At 45.9% G+C, this 18,458-nt stretch overlaps 2 protein-coding genes across 5 annotated transcripts; one reads left to right on the top strand and one right to left on the bottom strand.

The window, feature by feature from the left end:
* Positions 1-7,242: 7,242 nt before the first annotated feature.
* Positions 7,243-15,009, top strand: LOC100283720 (uncharacterized). 2 transcript variants are annotated; one of them, XM_008653267.4, is made up of 5 exons: positions 7,243-7,451; positions 8,449-8,558; positions 8,948-9,262; positions 14,395-14,422; positions 14,538-14,997. In XM_008653267.4, exons 2-5 carry the CDS (start codon positions 8,459-8,461, stop codon positions 14,725-14,727), a joined length of 633 nt encoding a protein of 210 aa, XP_008651489.1. In that variant the 5' UTR covers positions 7,243-7,451; positions 8,449-8,458; the 3' UTR covers positions 14,728-14,997. The 2 variants fall into 2 exon arrangements, with proteins under 2 accessions (XP_008651489.1, NP_001150091.2); NM_001156619.2 differs by having other exon boundaries at positions 7,244-7,451; positions 8,452-8,558; positions 14,538-15,009.
* LOC100274328 (uncharacterized) lies at positions 14,819-16,640 on the bottom strand. 3 transcript variants are annotated; one of them, XM_008652909.3, is made up of 5 exons: positions 15,993-16,622; positions 15,792-15,878; positions 15,595-15,702; positions 15,296-15,496; positions 14,819-15,214 (listed from the first exon to the last, which is right to left on the bottom strand). In XM_008652909.3, exons 1-5 carry the CDS (start codon positions 16,278-16,280, stop codon positions 15,053-15,055), a joined length of 846 nt encoding a protein of 281 aa, XP_008651131.1. In that variant the 5' UTR covers positions 16,281-16,622; the 3' UTR covers positions 14,819-15,052. The 3 variants fall into 3 exon arrangements, with proteins under 3 accessions (XP_008651131.1, XP_023156237.1, NP_001347497.1); XM_023300469.2 differs by having other exon boundaries at positions 14,901-15,219; positions 15,993-16,640; NM_001360568.1 differs by having other exon boundaries at positions 14,974-15,227; positions 15,993-16,397.
* Between the last annotated feature and the right edge of the window lie 1,818 nt (positions 16,641-18,458).

The raw sequence follows: 18,458 nt of genomic DNA, 5'->3' as shown, positions 1-18,458 counted from the left end.
GCCCTAGGGCCGGACGGTCCGCGCGTGCGCAGGGGCGGCGGAAGATCGCCGGCGGCGCCTGGATCTCGCTCCCGGGAGGGACCCCGTCGGGGAGGAGAGATCCTAGGAGTTGTCTAGGCTCGTCCGGCCGACCTAGACTCCTCTAATCGACGTAGAGTCGAGGAGAGGGGGAGAATTTGGGGATCGAGAAGCTAAACCTAAACTAGACTAGAACTACTCTTAGGATAAAATGCGAAATATAAGTTGTATTGATTCGATTGATAATTCCAAATCGGCCGTAGACCTCTCTATTTATAGAGGAGGGGGGCTGGACCCTTTACACAACTGATTCCGAGCTAATTCCGCGAATATAGCTAACAACCGTAGCACAAAACTCGGAACCCTAATCTGTTCTGCGCACGCGCGGACCGTCCGGCCCACAGGCGCGGACTGTCCGGACCGCGGACCGTCCGGCCTCAGGGCCGGACCGTCCGCCAGCTCTTTTTTGGTTCAAACAGGAAGCAAATCCTAATCCACCAGGTCATCACAAGCATCATAATTCACAAGCAAAAAACAATAGAATTATCCACCACAAATTGCACAAGATGGTCCAATAATTAGTTCAGACCACAACAAAATTATCCACCAAAGCTAGTTCATACCATTATAGTTCCTAATAAATAAGAATTTAGAATCACATATTAAGCACACAAGCCATAGAGGGTAGAGCTAAAGTTGTGCATTTTGTTTTCTATGTTGCATATCCCGTTTTGCCAACTAAAACAGGATTCTGAAAATACGAATAGAAAAACGCTAAATTGTTTTCATTTCCGTTCCCGCAATATACTATCATGTTTTCGTCCCTGGTCTTGTTTTTCCTGTAAATAAGAAATGATCCAGTTAAAAACATAATGTAGTACCAGGCAAAATAGGATTTTTGAAAGTACCTTTTGGTGGTACTAAGGACCTGGATGCCACCTAGAGGGGGTGACTATGTGAAATTAAAACTTAAACTTTATTTAACTTTCTTACTCTACTTGAAGGGTCGTATGCAGCGAAATCGAGTCAAGTAGAGTAGATCGCAACGGAATAGAATCCTTGTCTCGAAGAGAACATGCACTTCATAGAAAACATATACCAAAGATAGGAATAGAGGTGCAAACAGAAAATAGAACAAGAGACACACCGATTTTTCCCATGGTTCGGCCAAACCTGAAATGCTTGCCTACATCCACATTGGAGTTAACCAACCTGACTCGGAGTCTATTTTCAACTCCTTCCTCTGGTTGCTTACGTTTATCACCAAGGTGATAAACCTAGTCTTCCACTATATCGAGACAGGCTCACAATAGAACTGGGGTTGTACACAACTCTTGACAGCTATCCAGCAGAGTAACGACACCAACACATGCTTAAGATCTCGCTTACTAGCTCTTCCTCATAGCAACATTATGCCTATCTCTTGTGGCTAAAACACATGCCAGATACTTGATCTATAAGAGAAACATACTAGAGAGGGATAGAGATAAGTATGCACTTGTTCTCCACTTTCTTGCTACGTGGTTATTCTTCTTGGGGTTTAGGAGGGCCCTATCTATAGCCCCAAGCCTCACATAGCCATTGCAAAACATACTAGGTAGGTGCTTTGTCCGTTGGTGCACCGGACCAGTCCACCAACTGTAGTGTCGTCTCCGGGATCCTGACTAGAGGCTTCCTTTCGAGGTGACATCGAACTAGTCCGGTCAGCCACCGGACCGCCACATGTCACCTATCCGTTGGAGCTAAGGTCTATTGCACCACCAAACCGAGATTGTAGGATGTCTAATAAATTTAGCCAAAATTCTCGAGGCTGTGAAGTTCCATGTAAACAGACTATCGCGTCAGGCCATCGAACCAAGTCTGTTGACTTCTATGCGCTCACGGTCCGATGCACCACTCGACCGTCCGGTGCGCTAGAGACAACATCAACATTGTCCATTTTCTTCGCTTCTTCTTCCATTTGACCTTCTTGAACATCTTCCTATGGCTTACAAAAACATGATTAAGGTATAATCCAATGGACTATGTCATAGAAACTCACCTCCATCCTATGGCATTGTTGTTTCACCTCAAACAATGACCAAAATGACACTTTCACTAGAAACCAAGTTAGAGTGCAAACTAAAGTGCCAATAACATTGTAAAAGTTGTACACAACATATTCAAATGCTCAAAAATTTCATACTTAACCTTTTTCATCATGTTGCTCTTTTTGGCCTTGCTTGAGTTCATTATTGGACTCAAAAGCTCCAGGTCACATAACTTGATCACTCTAGTTATACCTTGAGTTCCAACGCCTTCCAATGGTCACTAAGAACCTATCCAAACATAGGACTACAAGAGTGACCTAAACTCTGAATGAAAGTACATTTCGCTCTTTGGTCCCTTCCATGTTCTGGCTTTGATACACTTGACTTCTCCTTGTGACCATGTGTCCCCTCGAGCTAGGATCTTGAGCCTTATGACTTGAACCATAAACCCATGGGAATTACCTCATTGGATTAAAGTCACGTCCTTATGTCGTGATCCTCAATGCACCATAACCTTTCTCAACTTTATTAATCTTGACTTCTTGCAAGAACATCTTCACTCCAGCTTTAGGTACCTTAGTCACCTTGACCATCTCCCTTGCTCTAGCCTCTTGAAGTACTTGCATTTATCCTCGACTCGATTAGTTATCTCCAAGTCTTGTACATTGATTCTCACTTAGCAATGTCCATCCTTCAACTTTCTTCACTCGTGATATCTGAAAGGGAAATAGGGTAAACCTTTTCCTAAATGATTTTGGTGGTTGAAATGCCCAACACAAATAATTGGACTAACTAGTTTGATCTAGATTATATGTTCTACAGGTACTAAAGGTTCAACACAAACCAATAAAAAGATCTAAGTTAGGGTTCAAAAGAAAGGAGCAAAAGAAACCGAAGTGAACCCTGGTCTGGCGCACCGGACTGTCCGGTGTGCCACCGGACAGTGTCTGATGCACCAGGGTGGATCGACTTCAAACTCTTCACCTTCGGGTTTCTGAGGCCGCGCTCCGCTATAATTCACCGGACTGTCCGGTGGGCCAGCGGAGCAACGATCACCAGCGCAACTGTCGACTCCAACGATCGACTAACAACTGAACAGTGCGCGGACAGTTCGCGCAGAGTCGGAGCAGGCGCTAGAAGGTGCACCGGTCAGTGGCCCAAGCTATCAGAGCTCCAACAGTCGAAACCGTAAGAACCCTAACAGTTGGGTGATGTGGCTGGCGCACCGGACAGTGTTCGGTGGTGCACTGGACTGTCCGGTGCGCCCATCGACAGCAGCCCTCCCCAACTGTTGTTTTGGTGGTTGGGGCTATAAATACCCCCCAACCACCACCATTCAAGGCATCCAAGTTTCCAACATATTGTATTCGATACAAGAGCTCTAGACTTCACTCCAAGACACATACAAGAGATCAAATCCTCTCCAAAGTCCAAAACCACTCCAAACACTTAGTGACTTGTGAGAGAGATATTTTCGTGTTCATTTGAGTTCTTGTCGCTTGGATCGCTTTTCTTCTTCCCCATTATTGTTCTCAATGCATTTGTAATCAAAGCAAGTGACACCAATTGTGTGGTGGTCCTTGTGGGGTCTAAGTGACCTATTTGATTGAGGAGAAAGCTCACTCGGTCTAGGTGACCGTTTGAGAGAGGGAAAGGGTTGAAAGAGACCCGGTCTTTGTGACCACCTCAACGGGGAGTAGGTTTGCAAGAACCGAACCTCGGTAAAACAAATCACCGTGTCATCCGCTCTATTTCTTTGGTTAATTTGTTTTCGCCATCTCTTTCGGACTCGGCTTTATTTCTAACGCTAACCCCGACTTGTAGTTGTGCTTAAAGTTTGTAAATTTCAGTTTCTGCCTATTCACCCCCCTCTAGGCGACTTTCATTATCCACAATCCATATTCATTTTAGCTTATATGAATTATCACACTTGACTCCATGTGTTGAACATTGTAAGCTTTACACTAAGTACACGCTCAACACTTAACACCCTAGTCAGTCCTTTAATTGTGTTGTCATCCAAACACCAAAACCCACAATGGACCTTTCAATTTTCCCCGTACATTTTCATGCCTAGTGCTAGGTAAGCCGTGGACAACCATCATTAGGTATCAAGGTGCATTGTTCATGGCCTTCGAATTGCATAACACACTTTCAGGTTTATTTCCACATTTTAAAACAAATACAAGTATAGATTTAAGTATCTCAAATATGAATATAAAGTGAATTGGATCATTCAAATCTAAAATCAAACTAAAAAATGTTGATACCCTAAGTCCAAATATAGATTAAATTTCCAAACTAAATTACTATTTAATCCTTTTCTCTACTAGTTGTTTAAGTTACAAAAATGTTGTTAGATTTTGGGATATCATATAGTCCAACTATAGATTAATTTTTCAAAGTAAAATATTGTTTAATCTTTATTCTCAATTAGATGCTTCAATGATATAGTATATCACCACTTAGAATGAAACCATGAAATTCTATAGGTTTCACACCATAATTGATAAACCTTCTCGCACATGTTGTATCCTTTCATGTCTTCCTTTTGTACGATGGTTATGATTCTAATATATATATTAGATGGGAAATTCAGATGGATGGTTTTTTATGAAACATTGTATGTGTGAAAAGAAGAAGAAAAATAAAAATATCGTTAGTTGTTTTATTTATTTTTCTTTAAACTAGAGGAACGAGTTATATGATTACAATGAAGGTCCACTTACCTAGGAAAATATGAAATGTTGTATGCGAAATGAATTTGTTTCTTATTCCTATTCTATGAAGTACATTTATGACTTACATCATCTAAAACAATATGACACTACAATTTAGGGGTATTTTGATGCACAAAATACTTTATTGTTCCATTGCAGTTTCGATGAATCTGAAAAAAGAAAGAAGAAATAATTTTAAATGGTATTAAATGATGAAATTTGGGATATTGTTGTTGATATAAAATATAACTCCCTTAATGATTTTATTTAGTCTTCCTTGTGACGTTGAGATTAAAACTAAATACGAGATACAATGACTTGCTATGTCTTGCTAAAATTGACATATTGGCACACATATTATGGACAAGGATATATAAAAAACAGCAATATGCTAGAAGAGAATGAACATAAGTTAGCTTCTTCCTCATACGTGACACCATGCAATGAAAAGGTAAATAAAGGCAATGACATGTGTTCTATTATATCCCAAGGTGAGAAAAAAAATTTGATGCACCAAATATGTCAACAGTTCATGCTATTGTAGAGCAATTTATAGTGAATTATATTTCCAATTTACCTTAGTCACGTGATGATTGTCTTATTGTTCCTTACGATAAAGAAAAGTTAGATGATAATAGTACTATTATTTTTATGCCACAACTTGAGAACAAATTTGATATAGTTGCTTTTGATCCTTGTTCATTGGTGAGATTGTGTATGACATGGACGATGTTTTTGTTTTTTCTTTTCAACTTTCGACCTGTATTGAAGCATTTTTGTTTGGATTAGTTCGTTTCCGTCACTGTGCACATCCCGTGTCTGATCCCATTTATGATAATTCTGGTCCCAAATCCGTTTTCAAATTAAAATATAAAAATAAAAACGAGAAACAGTTTATCCATATCAATTCCGTTCGTTTGCATCCCTAGATACAAGGTTAGAGTCCCTACGTTATCTATTCCATCTTATTTAAATTATAAGTTATTTTAATTTTATGACTAAATTTATATAATAAAATAATAGTATTTACGACATTGAGTAACAATCATCGGCTTTTTATTAGTTATATTTTTATTTATTTATTGTATATCTATTTGACATTATAAATTCATGTAATTCTTTCTAAATTTTCAGTTAAAAAAGTTAGAATCACTAATACTTTTAGAACTTCTAATTTAGAACATAAGCAATACTTCTTACCCCCTGTCCTAAATTAATTTCGTCTTAGGTAATTAATAAATTCATACAATAGTTGGTGTATGTATTTTATATATACGTCTAAATTCAACATCATCATCTATTTGAATATAGGAAAAACCAAGAGCTAAAACGAGGGTGAGTATTAAAAAATGCAGATATAGAAGATGTGGCACATTGTAAATACTGATGGTGACATAACCCCACTACAATGGCCGGTGTGTCCATTGTGTTTTTCCACGGTTGACCACATGCAGACGCACTCCTGATGGTGATGACTCCAATTTCTCATTGTGCCTGATGTGGTAGTACCAACCACCTATGCCATTATCTGCCTTCCCTCCACATGGATACCCTACAAGCGTGTACAACAAAAGATAAGGTACAAGAAGCTTGGCGAATATTTGGAAACAAAAAAAAACCTAACCTTTTGTTGGTTGCTTTTTGTGAAACTGGAAGCGAATGTCCATGACAAAAATGAATGGATAGATAGAAAGGTGTCTGAGCTCGATCATTACCCAAGCGTGTGCGTGGTTAGCTTTGGAGTGGGCAGAACAGTTGCAAAAACTGTAGAACATCTGCAGTGCTAATCTTTCTTTGTGGATTGATGTTTATGGTTGTCTACCAAATTATAGTCTTAAATCTCGTGTCTTCTTCTTTCAGAGCAAAGACTAGCGATTCCTCGTCGCGTGTAAAAAGTAACAAGAATTAGTGGGAAAAGCGCAAGTGAAAACAAAAGCCATGTTGATTGACAATCAGTATATCATGAAAATGTTTAAGCATGGATTTATCCATTCTCTATGCTCGTCGATCATGTAAACAGTTTCAGAATCCGTCTCGTGTCCCCAGCCTCCCCCCTCCATTCGTGCAATGCCATATCTACTCTAGCGCTATATGTGCCTCGCCATCTCTGTAAAAGCACGCTATAAATACGATCATTTGAACTAGTTACAACTTAACATATTTTTACTATATACTTATGTAGACTATATTTAGATATATAGTAAAATAATATACATAGAAAAGCTAAGATGTCTTATAATCTAGAACGAATGGAGAAATTTTTATCATATATTTAGTATTTTATATAAATTTGGTCAATTTGAAATTTTAAAGTGATAGTTAGATATATTTTATATAAATAAAGTATATTGTTATTTTAATAAAATCCAGAACGATACAAACGAATAGACCGCGACCGGTGCCGAGATGTTTTGTTAAAAAATAAATGAAAATGAATTCATGTATTTAAAAGAAGGACCCCTACGGGTCATAGACATTCATGCCCACAAATTCCTTCCAAACAGAAACAGCACCAGACTCCTTTCCTTTTCCTCTCGCTCCCTCGCTCTTTCTCCCGCAACTCGGCGTCGGCGACCGCTGCCGCTGCCCTACTACGCCAGGTGCACTGCTGCTGGTCTAGTAGCCTCGTCGGTCCCTTCGACAGGTTTTCTTCGGGTCTTCGCCGGCGACGAGCACCCGCCAGGTATGCGACCTTATCTTCCCTTCCTGCTGTGCGAAACCGAGCATCAGAACTCTATGGAGTAATAAGCTGGGGCCGCCGCCGCCGCCGGCCGCCGCCGCTATCAGGTTGCAGAATCACTCGTCAGAATCCGCTGGGTTGTCAGAATTTGATCAACATACTGCTCTTTCCAATACTATTTTCGCTCCACATATGACGGAGTAGTTCAGGATCCGCCGAGAATTTCCCTCGAATATAACAGGATGTGCACCTGTACAACGAAGAATTCACCTGCTAATCTACTATGTAGGTCGAAAAGGGGGGAAAAGGTAAGCGGTGTTTAACGTTCATGCCGACGCAATAGCTTTACTTGATTGCGAGGCAAGAGTAGGGTTAGAAGTTTGGAGTATGACTGTGACGCACGCGTTTCACTGTCTTCGATTTCCAAGAGACGTCTCTGGTTCCGCATCTGTCACGTCATGCCATTATGTTGCGAATAGTATTTCGATCCAGAAAGGATGTACTGTACGTAGGTTTAGGGGAACAAAAAGAGAAGATTAGTCATCGTGAAGTTAGAGTTTTGAGTGCTGCTATACGTAGTAGAACTTTATTTGTACAGCCATGTGAGATTGAATTGAAGATCAAATGTTGATCCTCTTTTTAGTTAGAGGATACGGATGCTCCTCTATACTGTCACATTGTCTACCGTTCAAAATTGTTAGGCATTCCAAATCCGAAAATACAAAACCACAATATCTGGGATCTTTTCGTTCACATGATTCGGTAATCGACACGTGTCTCTCTCACGTACGCATCCTCTGATGAAAAAGTACAATATTGTGCGCGAACAGCTCCTACTTGATTATGCTCGAAACCTAATATTTTAATTCCTTGAACAACTTGTTTGCTGAATTGCTTTCCCTAGTTTTCACTCGATGGCTGGCTCTCACCGACGTGTTGTGTTTGTTCGTTTTTCCTTTGCTCTCGGTTACTGTTTAATTTCTGCACATCGTTACGGTAGCAGGTGGCCAATGATAATGTTGGCGGTCAGAGGGCTGAACAGTAAAATGCTGGAGAAAAGACTGCACGGATGCCTGCTCCTGCTCGTCTTCCTTCTGGCAGACGTATCAGGTACGTGTAACGTAGCTTCCGCTGCAGTAGTCGCATCCGTTTCTTTCTCGCCTTCCTTTTCTCATTATTGAGATTCCCAGAGCCCCTGAAGATGCACCACAAAAGGCGGTGCTGCTTTTTGTGGCTGTGGGTGGGTTTACGCTGCAACTATGTGAAGCTCGGAGAATATCACTTTCATGTATACATCAGTGAAAATGCTCTTTGTTTGTGCGGATCCAGTAGTACTTTGTTTTGCCTTTTTGCTTGAGCAAGTGTAGTTCACCGCCACTTATTTGCCAGTAAAGATGTACGTGGAGCCTGCATGAGGGTGGGTGGTGTTGTAGACGAGAACGCTCTTGGCTCTTCATCCGTTGCAGCTTCACACCGTGCTCGGTTCCTACAACGTGCAGGCAGCCGTGCTGAAACTGCCGTCGATCTGGGTCCAGACTCGGAGGACGGCAGCAAGAGGAGGTCGCTGGCCACCACCATGTTCTGTGTGGCGAAACAGGGCGCGGACGCGACGGCGCTGCAGGCAGGGCTCAACTGGGCGTGCGGGCAGGGCCGAGCGAACTGTGCGCCCATCCAGCCCGGCGGGCCGTGCTACAAGCAGAACGACCTGGAGGCGCTAGCGTCCTACGCCTACAACGACTACTACCAGAAGAACTTTGCTACCGGCGGCTCCTGCGGCTTCAACGGCACAGCTACGACCACCACCAGTGATCCCAGTAAGTCTACTTTTTGTTGCCTTGTCAGTAAGAATGCTATTTGAAAGCGAAAGCTCGCTGCCGTCGTTGCAAATTTCAGTTTGAGCACCAGCAATTTGCCAAGAATCAGATCCAGATTCTCAATGTTTGAGATGGAGATGGGAATCACTAGACCATTTTGTTGAGCACCAGAAATGACGCGCGGATGGTCCGGCACTGAGGTCGAACGGTCCGCGCGTGCGCCGAGTCAGTTAGGGTTCCTAGTTTCTCACGGGATTTGTTATCTAAAACCACAGGATTAGCTCGGAAAACGGTTTGTACCGGATTCAGACCTCCTCCTTTATATAGATGAAGGGCTACAACCGATGAAACCCCCCAACAATCAATCAAATCAAGTCTATTTCTTGTTTTTACCTTATACATTAGGAGTAGCTCTGGTTTAGTTCTAGTTTAGTATTCCAATCCTTAAATTCTCCGCTTCTACTCGACTCTACGTCGATCAGAGGAGTCTAGGTCGGCCTGCCGAGCCTAGACAACACCTAGGATCTCTCCTCTCCGACGGGGTCCCTCCTGGGAGTGAGATCCAGGCGCCGCCGCCGACCTTCGCCGCCCCTGCGTACGCGTGGACCGTCCGGCCTGTAGGCGCGGACCGTCCGGCTCGTCAGGCAGGGAACTCGAGCCCGGCCCTCAGGTGCGGACCGTCCGGCCCTTGGCCGCGGACTGTCCGCGCCTGTGCAGAGGGCACCGCCGACGGTTCTGGTTATAGTGATTGGCGCCCGAAAAGGTGTCAACATACTTTTTGGCGACTCCGCTGGGGACAGGTGTCTAGATCTACTAAAAATCAGGCCCTCAAATGGCCGGTTCTAAAGATCACACCGATATCTCCCCGAACAATATCCTGAAGCCGGATGTTGAAAGTCTGACGACCGATGAACAACAGCAATACGAGGACTACATGCGTCAAGCGAGGGAGAAATTCTTATCACAATACACGGTGGATCGCCACCAGAAAGTTGTCAAACATGGAGAGACCGACGTCGCATCTCTTCTATCTTCGCTTCAAGTCCCCAACGTAAGTAAATCCGACGACATCCAATCTATTAAACAGTATGTAGATCAACAGCAGAATCAAATGAAACAATAGATTGGAGGGTTAGAAGAATTAATTAGAAAATTAATGCGTACGTTGGAGAAGTCTGTTGATGAAACTAGTAACAGGATATCCATGTCTAATACATCGGCAACAAATGGGGATTCACAGCCCCAGCCATTATATGGTATTGCCGATGAACTCATATCCAGGGCAAATACCACCACCGCCGTCCCTGTTTGGCAGATCGGCGCCCCTGGACATGGTCGGACCGTCCGAGCTTTTGTCCGGACAATCTGGCCCTTACGCAGATCGTCTGGCTTTCCCTGCCGGACAGTCCGGGACCGCACCAGGGCTACCGCGTGGCGCCCCAATAATAGCGAACACAACCGGCCAGCTCGGATGTACCACCGTACAGCCCGGATACGCATACGCAGAACCTACTGTCGCACACTACGCACCAAATTATTACACACCACAGCAGCAGTACGTTTCGCCCCCTACATATTTAAACCACAGCACGCCATACAATCACATGCCGATTAACATTATCGATCGGTCACGGCAAGATGGTCGGCATAACAATGCCCGACCGAATGAACCCCACAGCCTAGGGTCCGGTGGTTTGCCACCGGGCGCGATGGAGAAAATTAGGGAAGAAATGGCTGAACTATTTCGAGATAGGCTTGGAGTTAGTGTAGCTAGAGTGGGGCAATCATATCAGAAGCCATATGATCACCGGTTTGACATTGTCACATATCCACAAGGGGCAAGGATGCCGGAGTTTTCTAAATTTTCCGGTGAAAATGGGAGAAGCACACACGAATAGGCCTGGGCATTCGGTTCTTCGGTTCGGTTCGGTTCGGTTCCTCGGTTCTTTTAGAAATTCGGTTCTTCAAAAACTAGAACCGAAATAGCAAGATAAAGAAATTAGAACCGACTAGTTCGGTTCTCGGTTCTTCGGTTCGGTTCCTCGGTTCTAACCGAACTGTAACAGCCACTCTAAAATTATGAATAACGACAACTTTTGTAAGAAATTTCAGCAACATCTCCCCACAAAAAACGACAAGTGCACAATGACTATAATTTCATAGATAATACATGGATGATTAGAGGTTCAACATAAGTCGATAACACAACATCCGAAGTTACAAACACATGTAACAAATTGAATCTAATACTTTTGGGTTTTTCGGTTCTTTCGGTTCTTTGGAGTGCAGAACCGAAAATATCTCATTTATTTCGGTTCTCAAAAAACCAGAACCGAATTTCATAACGGTTCCTTCGGTTCGGTTAGTTCGGTTCCGGTTCTCGGTTATTTCGGTTCGGTTCCTCGGTTCCGGTTCTTTTTGCCCAGGCCTACACACGAACATATAGGCCAATTCCTAGCATACCTAGGCGAATTGGCCGATGAGAAAGCATTTCGTGTTCGTTTATTTTCTTTATCCCTTATTGGTACCGCTTTTGCATGGTACGCCACCCTGCCTCATAATTCCATTAATTCCTGGAATGATCTAGAGAGTAAATTTCATGAGCATTTCTTTTCCGGGGAATATGAATTAGGGCTAGCTGATTTAGCTTCAGTCCGACGGGGACGCGAAGAATCGGTTAACGATTATATCCGGAGGTTCCGGGACACTAGAAACCGATGCTTTCGGATCCATGTCACGGACAAAGAGCTAGCAAGGCTGGCTTTTAACGGGTTGCTATCCTACCTAAGAGACAAATTAGATGGGACCCAGTTCTTTTTAATAGCTCAGCTACATCAGCGGGCTTTAGCCTGTGAAAGCCGATTTAAAGAGACATCAAAATCGGTCGTCCGTACTATACATCTAGTAGAGTGTGATAATTCAGATGATGAATCCGCAGAAGTATATACGCTGAGTTTGTTTGGCCAACAAAGGTCAAATCTTCTATATGTTCTTCCTTACAGCCGGTTCAAAAGAATCAGCAAGAAGATATTAAATTTACCTTTAATGTTCCAAATGCGATAAGATATTTGACGAACTACTAAAAAATGGCAACATTAAATTAACTCATACTATTCCTCCTATGGAAGAATTGAAGAGACGTGCTTATTGTAAGTGGTATAATTCTTTTTCCCATGCCACCAATGGGTGTAATGTTTTTCGTTGACAGATACAATCGGCCATAAATGAGGGTCGATTGGCTTTTCAGGAGATGCAAGTGGACACACAGTCTTTTCCTGTCAATATCATAGAACCCACATGCAAAGAGGTCTTGGTTCGGCTCGAAGTGGCCGATAAAAGCAAAGGCAAAAACATCGTCATTAGCGATCCTCGCACGTTAGACATATCACAAGAAGAGATTGCTCGGAAGGCTCCGGGCAAGAAGACTAGCAAGTCCGGAGGCGCCGGGTGGCAGACTTAATTGAGGAGTCAAGCACGACAACCTGACCCGAGCATCACGGACGGTCCGACACCTACGTGCGGACGGTTTGGTGCTCAGACAGACGGTCCGGCTGACTCAGCCAGATAGTTCGCCCATGGTCAGAGGCGTCAGCGTCCACACAAAGAAAGAAAAGAGACGCAAGGGCAAAGCCAACATGACGCACATGGTCGGTTGGTAAAAGCCGGCCCTACATTTGATCAATTGCTAGCCAAATATGCTAGCAAGAAGTCCGTTCTATGCGATCGGCCAACAAAAAAACTCCGGTCACCCACTAAAACAAAACGACCGAGTAAAACGGCTCGAAAGACGACGCAACAAGCATCGCTTGTTCATCCTGTCATGCCAGGATGCTTCTCACCCACCTACTCATCGTCGATGTAATGTCCTGTTCAAATATGAAATGGTATGATGATGAACCCATGGTACATGCGTACTCCCTTTGTCTATTCAGGCTGGGGGCACCTCTATTCTAATCCTTTTGATCCATTGATCAAATGGTCATAGCCGAGAAAGATGCAGTCTTAAACGGTCTTTATGCATTGGGGCTCTATTGAATGATCAGCATATTGGATCGAAAAAGCCGGTGGTTTGCATCAGGCTTAGTTCATATGCTTTTGGTTCGTCAACCTCCACCAATAGGCAGGGGCATATGTTGAGCACTAGAAACGACCGCGCGGACGGACCTTCCGCGGTGGTGGTGCGGACGGTCCGCGCGTGCGCAGAGTCAGTTAGGGTTCCTAGTTTCTCGCGGGATTTGTTACCTAAAACCACGGGATTAGTTCGGGAAACAGTTTGTAGCGGATCCAGACCTCCCCCTTTATATAGATGAAGGGCTACTGCCGATGAAACCCCCCAACAATCGATCAAATCAAGTCTATTTCTTGTTTTTACCTTATGCATTAGGAGTAGCTCTAGTTTAGTATCCCAATCCTCAAATTCTCCGCTTCTCCTCGACTCTACATTGATCAGAGGAGTCTAGGTCGGCCTGTCGAGCCTAGATAACACCTAGGATCTCTCCTCCCCGACGAGGTCCCTCCCGGGAGTGGGATTCAGGCGCCGCCGGTGACCTTCGCCGTCACTGCGTACGCGTGGACCATCCGGCTCGTCAGGCAGTGAACTCGAGCCCGGCCCTAGGTCGCGGACCGTCCGGACCCTGGCCACGGACCATCCGCGTCTGTGCAGAGTGCACCGCCGCCGGTTCTCGTTATAGTGATTGGCGCCCGAAAAGGTGTCAACACATTTAGCTGCAAAATTAGAATCACTGCGAGACCACTTTTTCGCCGTTTTACATTCGTAGGTAAAAAAACTTAATCGCTTGGAACCGTTTCTACATGAAATGTTTCACTTGCTAGCTGTTTGGCAGATTCTTGGGTTGTGGGCAAGGATCTGAAACGGCCCCTCATGTTTCAGTAAACTTGATTGATGCTAGTAGATAGTGCTGAATTCGGAAATGCAGCATGTTGCCACCCCATTGCGACTACTCACACCGACAGCTGAGAGCCTGAGAATTGTCTGAAGCGAGACACTGCTTAATAGTTGCATAAGAACTGGCAGTGTTCAGAAAAAATATGTTCTCTTTCAAGACTACGAACTCCACGCTGTTCATGAAACACGACATCTGATCTTTTCATCTGAATTGTTCTCATTTCAGGCTCGGGGCAGTGCGTCTTCACAGGAAGGTGAGCGTCTTGAGGTCACAGAAGCGCACACTATACATGTCACTCAGTCACTGTCAGTCAGAATTCAGAAACGTGCAAGTTGTAGCACGTAACGTCTTCTCTTTTTGGCATGCAGCTCCATGGCAGGAGGCGGCACGCCGGCTGCGAGCGCCCCCAGCGGCCTCTCCCCGCCGTCGTCGTTCACGCCGGGCATTGGGAGCCCCTCCAACACCCTGATCCCTCTGGACGGCGCCGAGAGCCTGGTGTCCAGCGTCTGGTCGGCGATTTGCGCCCCGCTGCTGGCGTTGCCGCTCTTCTTCCTCTGACCACCAGCGGCGGCAGATGAGTGGCCGGTGCTTGCTAGTAGAGCGCTTATTATGTTTTTTTGTTCTTGTTCCTGGGTAGATCGCTCTCGTGTGGCGGTGTTGATGTACATGTCAGAGTCGTGTTGGATGCGCTGGGATGGGAGATTACATAAGATGCTACAGAGATCTATTCATACGTAGAAAGTGGACCGGACTCCACCGTGTTTCCGTGTGTTCTGGTCTCAGATCTGTTCGTGGCAGAAACCAGATGTAAATGTATCATGTTCACTACTCTCTGTGCACAGACCAAGGGAAGCTGCAGTCCACTGACCACACACACACCACGCTAGGATTCAGACTCAGAGGCTTCGTCTCTGTCCGATGCCGTCGCGCCCAGCGTCGGCGTGGCCCTGGACGCTGCTGCCTTCTCCCGGCGAAACCTCCTGAAGTCGGCGACGAGGCCGACGTCCACGTCCCGCTTCATCTTCTCCGCCAGCGTCGACAGGACCTGCACTGCGTTACTGGGCTCCAGTTTTCAAGGAACCGGACGAGGACTACGTATTTTGGATGCCTGGCGAGAGCTAGGTACCGATTCGGCGACGCCGCGCAGGACGGTCTCTGGCACGAGGCGCAGGGGCGGCGGCAGGACGCAGGTGATGGCGATCTCCAGGTGGCCCCTCATCCGGCACCCGCGGCTCCTGCTCCGGTCGGCGTACAGCGACCCGCTCACGCCGAGGTCGAAGCTGGATGGCGCGTAGCTGGCGTCCAGCCCCCTCAGCTCCCACTCCGTCTGTACAAGTACAAGTCGCATCGATCAACGCTCGTAGTTGCAGGTGCCGGTACACGATGGGAAGGAAGGGAAGACGTGGCCGGTCAAGCTATACGCACGACTCGGAGGTCGAGCCCGCCGGCGCGGTGCCGCAGCTGCATGACGACGACGGGGCGCACGGTGAGGAGGAGGAACTGCAGCGGCAGCATGTGGACCCGCCATTCCCCCTGCACAATAACCCAAAATCGATAGGTTTCGCCGGGCGAGCTGAAGAAATCGGCAGGAGCGTGCGCGTGATGAGGTGGTTAATACGTACGTCGCCGACCCGCTGGCTCCTGCTCTCGTCGGGGAACATGGCGCGGAACACGCGCGCGCGGTCCTGGATGTACTCGTCGAAGGAGACCTGCACGCGCGCGCACAGGGCCCGTCGGGGCCGGCCAGCTTCAGTTCTTGCCCCAATCCACATCTATCCATGGCCGCACTCGCAGAGAATGTCATAGGTTGGTAGGTGGCTTACCCCGGGGGGTTCGTGGAGGGGCGTGTCCGTGGAGATGCTCGCGCTGTAGGTCACGGCGTCCGGCGGCGACGACGGCCGCGCCTCGGCCGCACCGGCCTTGGCCCTCACGGTCCGCCGAGCTGCAGGTGGCGGTGGCATCCCCGTCCATGCGTTCGGCGCACCGCCAGCCCCCACTCCTGCTGCTGCGGCTGGCCGGCTAGTGCGGCGGCTCGCGCTCGCGCTCGCTCTCGCTGGGACCACCAGCTGCCACGGCCGGTGACACTGAGGTGTGTTCGCCGCGGCGGCCATGGCCGGCCGTAGGGCCCCACTGCCCCGCCCCCAACCCCAAAGCTAGCTGACAGCCTGACACGAGACGCAGTCACGCAGCAGCACAGAAAAGGCGAAGGGTAGCGACTAGCGACAAGCGGACAACGGCGCGCCGAGAAATGCTGGCCTCACATGCCTCTCATCAATCAATCAATGTGTCGGGCCGGCGAAGCAAGCGAGAGTGCGAGACCCGGAAGTGGATTGCCGGTCAGTGCTGCAGTGTCAGCCTGCCAGGCCAGCAGACGGCTCCCCTCCACCTCGTTGAGACCTTGTGTGCTGGCGCAGACGTGCATAGAGATGGCAATGGATATCCGTAACCCGAATACCCGACGGGTTTTACCCGATATGAAGGTGGGTACGGGATGATTTCTTTACCCGCGGGTATGTTAATGGGTAAAAACCTCTACCCGTTGGGTAAACAGGTACGGGTATGGGTTGGTACTACCCATACCCGTCTACCCGTGGGTAAAATATACCTGCATCAATAGCACTATAAACATCTAATAGAGTCTAACTTAGCTAGAATAAAACCCTTCTCTAGTTGTCATTTATCTAGATACCAAGTTATGTAATCATATGATTTGTTATATGTGAAATTGAAGTTTTTATATGTTTATTTAATATTTTTGAGTGATTGGTATATTGAAATTTACTTCTTTCCTAGCGGGTACGGGTTACCCGACGGATAAAAATACCTGCGCGGGTACGGGTATGGGTAAGATTTTATACCCGCGAGTATATATGGGTAACCCGACAGGTACAATTTTTTTAATAGGTACGAGTATGGAATGGTATTACCCGACGGGTATGTACCTGTTGACATCCCTAGACGTGGATGTCGCATGCAAAAGGCAAAAGGCAGGACGCGCGCATGCGGCAGTCTATACGTAGAACACACTGCACGTGTCATTTTTTAAGATCGAGCTGTCCTTTTTATTCTCCTAGTAATACGATTAAACTAATTTACAAAGCAATCCAACATATAAACAATAGATAAATCATATTTAACAAATAATAGTATATCCATGTAACAAATTAAATCTACCTTAAAGTATACAACACAAGCACAAGTAACAAACTCAACGTTGACCTCAGTAGATGTCAGAGTGTAGATAGCAAAGCGAAGTTTCGAAGACACAACTTCCAACGTTGACCTCGTCAAACTAGTGATAAAGATGGAGGAGTCTGAAGTCGCACATCACCAAAGACTCTCATATGAAATTGTAGTAAATTTGTTGTTTATACTATCTTTCGTGCACAAAACCGTCTTTGTTATATAGTGGATTAGTCTTAGGATAAGCACACATAAAAAGTAAAAAAACTGACTTAGCTATAATTTAGGTGTTGTTTGGTTCACGAAATGTAACGTAAAGGGTAATGGTAATGGTTTACACTCGATTACTGACGGTAACAAGTTTGAATAGTCCGGTATCAATTTTTAGTATGGTATCTAATTACGGTTGGACTAAAACAAACATGATTTAACGTTATCACTTACCGATTATGTTACAAATATGTGAACCAAACGGTACCTTAGTCGATTCAGTTTTGAAATTGTCACATAAGAGTTGAACGTCAAAAATGTCCTAACGAACAGTCCGGTCGTGAGGCCGAACGGTCCATGGTCCGGACTATCCGACGTAGTGGCGTGCACCGTCCGCGCGTGCGTAAAATTAGTTGGAGTTCTGTATTTCTTGCGGGGTTAACTCGAGAACCGACCTATAACAAGTCTAGACCTCCACCCTTTTATATAGATGATGGGGTACGACCGATTGAACCCCCACAATCGATCCAATCAACTCTACTTATCGTTTTTACCTTATGTATTAGGAGTAACCCTAGTTTAGCCTTTCTCCACCTCGAATCTTCACCTCTCTTTGGTTCTACATCGACTAGAGGCGTCTTAGATGGCCTGCCGACGCCAAGACACACACTAGGATCTCTCCTCCCTGACGGGGTCCCACCCGAGAGGCGAGATCTAGGTCTGCTGCGAAGAAGATGACCCTTTGCGCCATCGCGGACCGTCCAAGCCCCAGGCGTGGACCGTTCGGACGTATGCAGAGAAGGAGCCGCTCCTGCGCCTAGGTCGCGGATTGTTCGTGCCACTGCAGAGAGCACCGCCAGGCGGTTCGTTCCAGTGTTTGGCGACTCTACTGGGAA

Source organism: Zea mays, chromosome 7, assembly GCF_902167145.1.
Source record: "Zea mays cultivar B73 chromosome 7, Zm-B73-REFERENCE-NAM-5.0, whole genome shotgun sequence".
Taxonomy (NCBI): domain Eukaryota; kingdom Viridiplantae; phylum Streptophyta; class Magnoliopsida; order Poales; family Poaceae; genus Zea; species Zea mays.
This window is presented reverse-complemented; position numbering and strand designations above follow the sequence as displayed.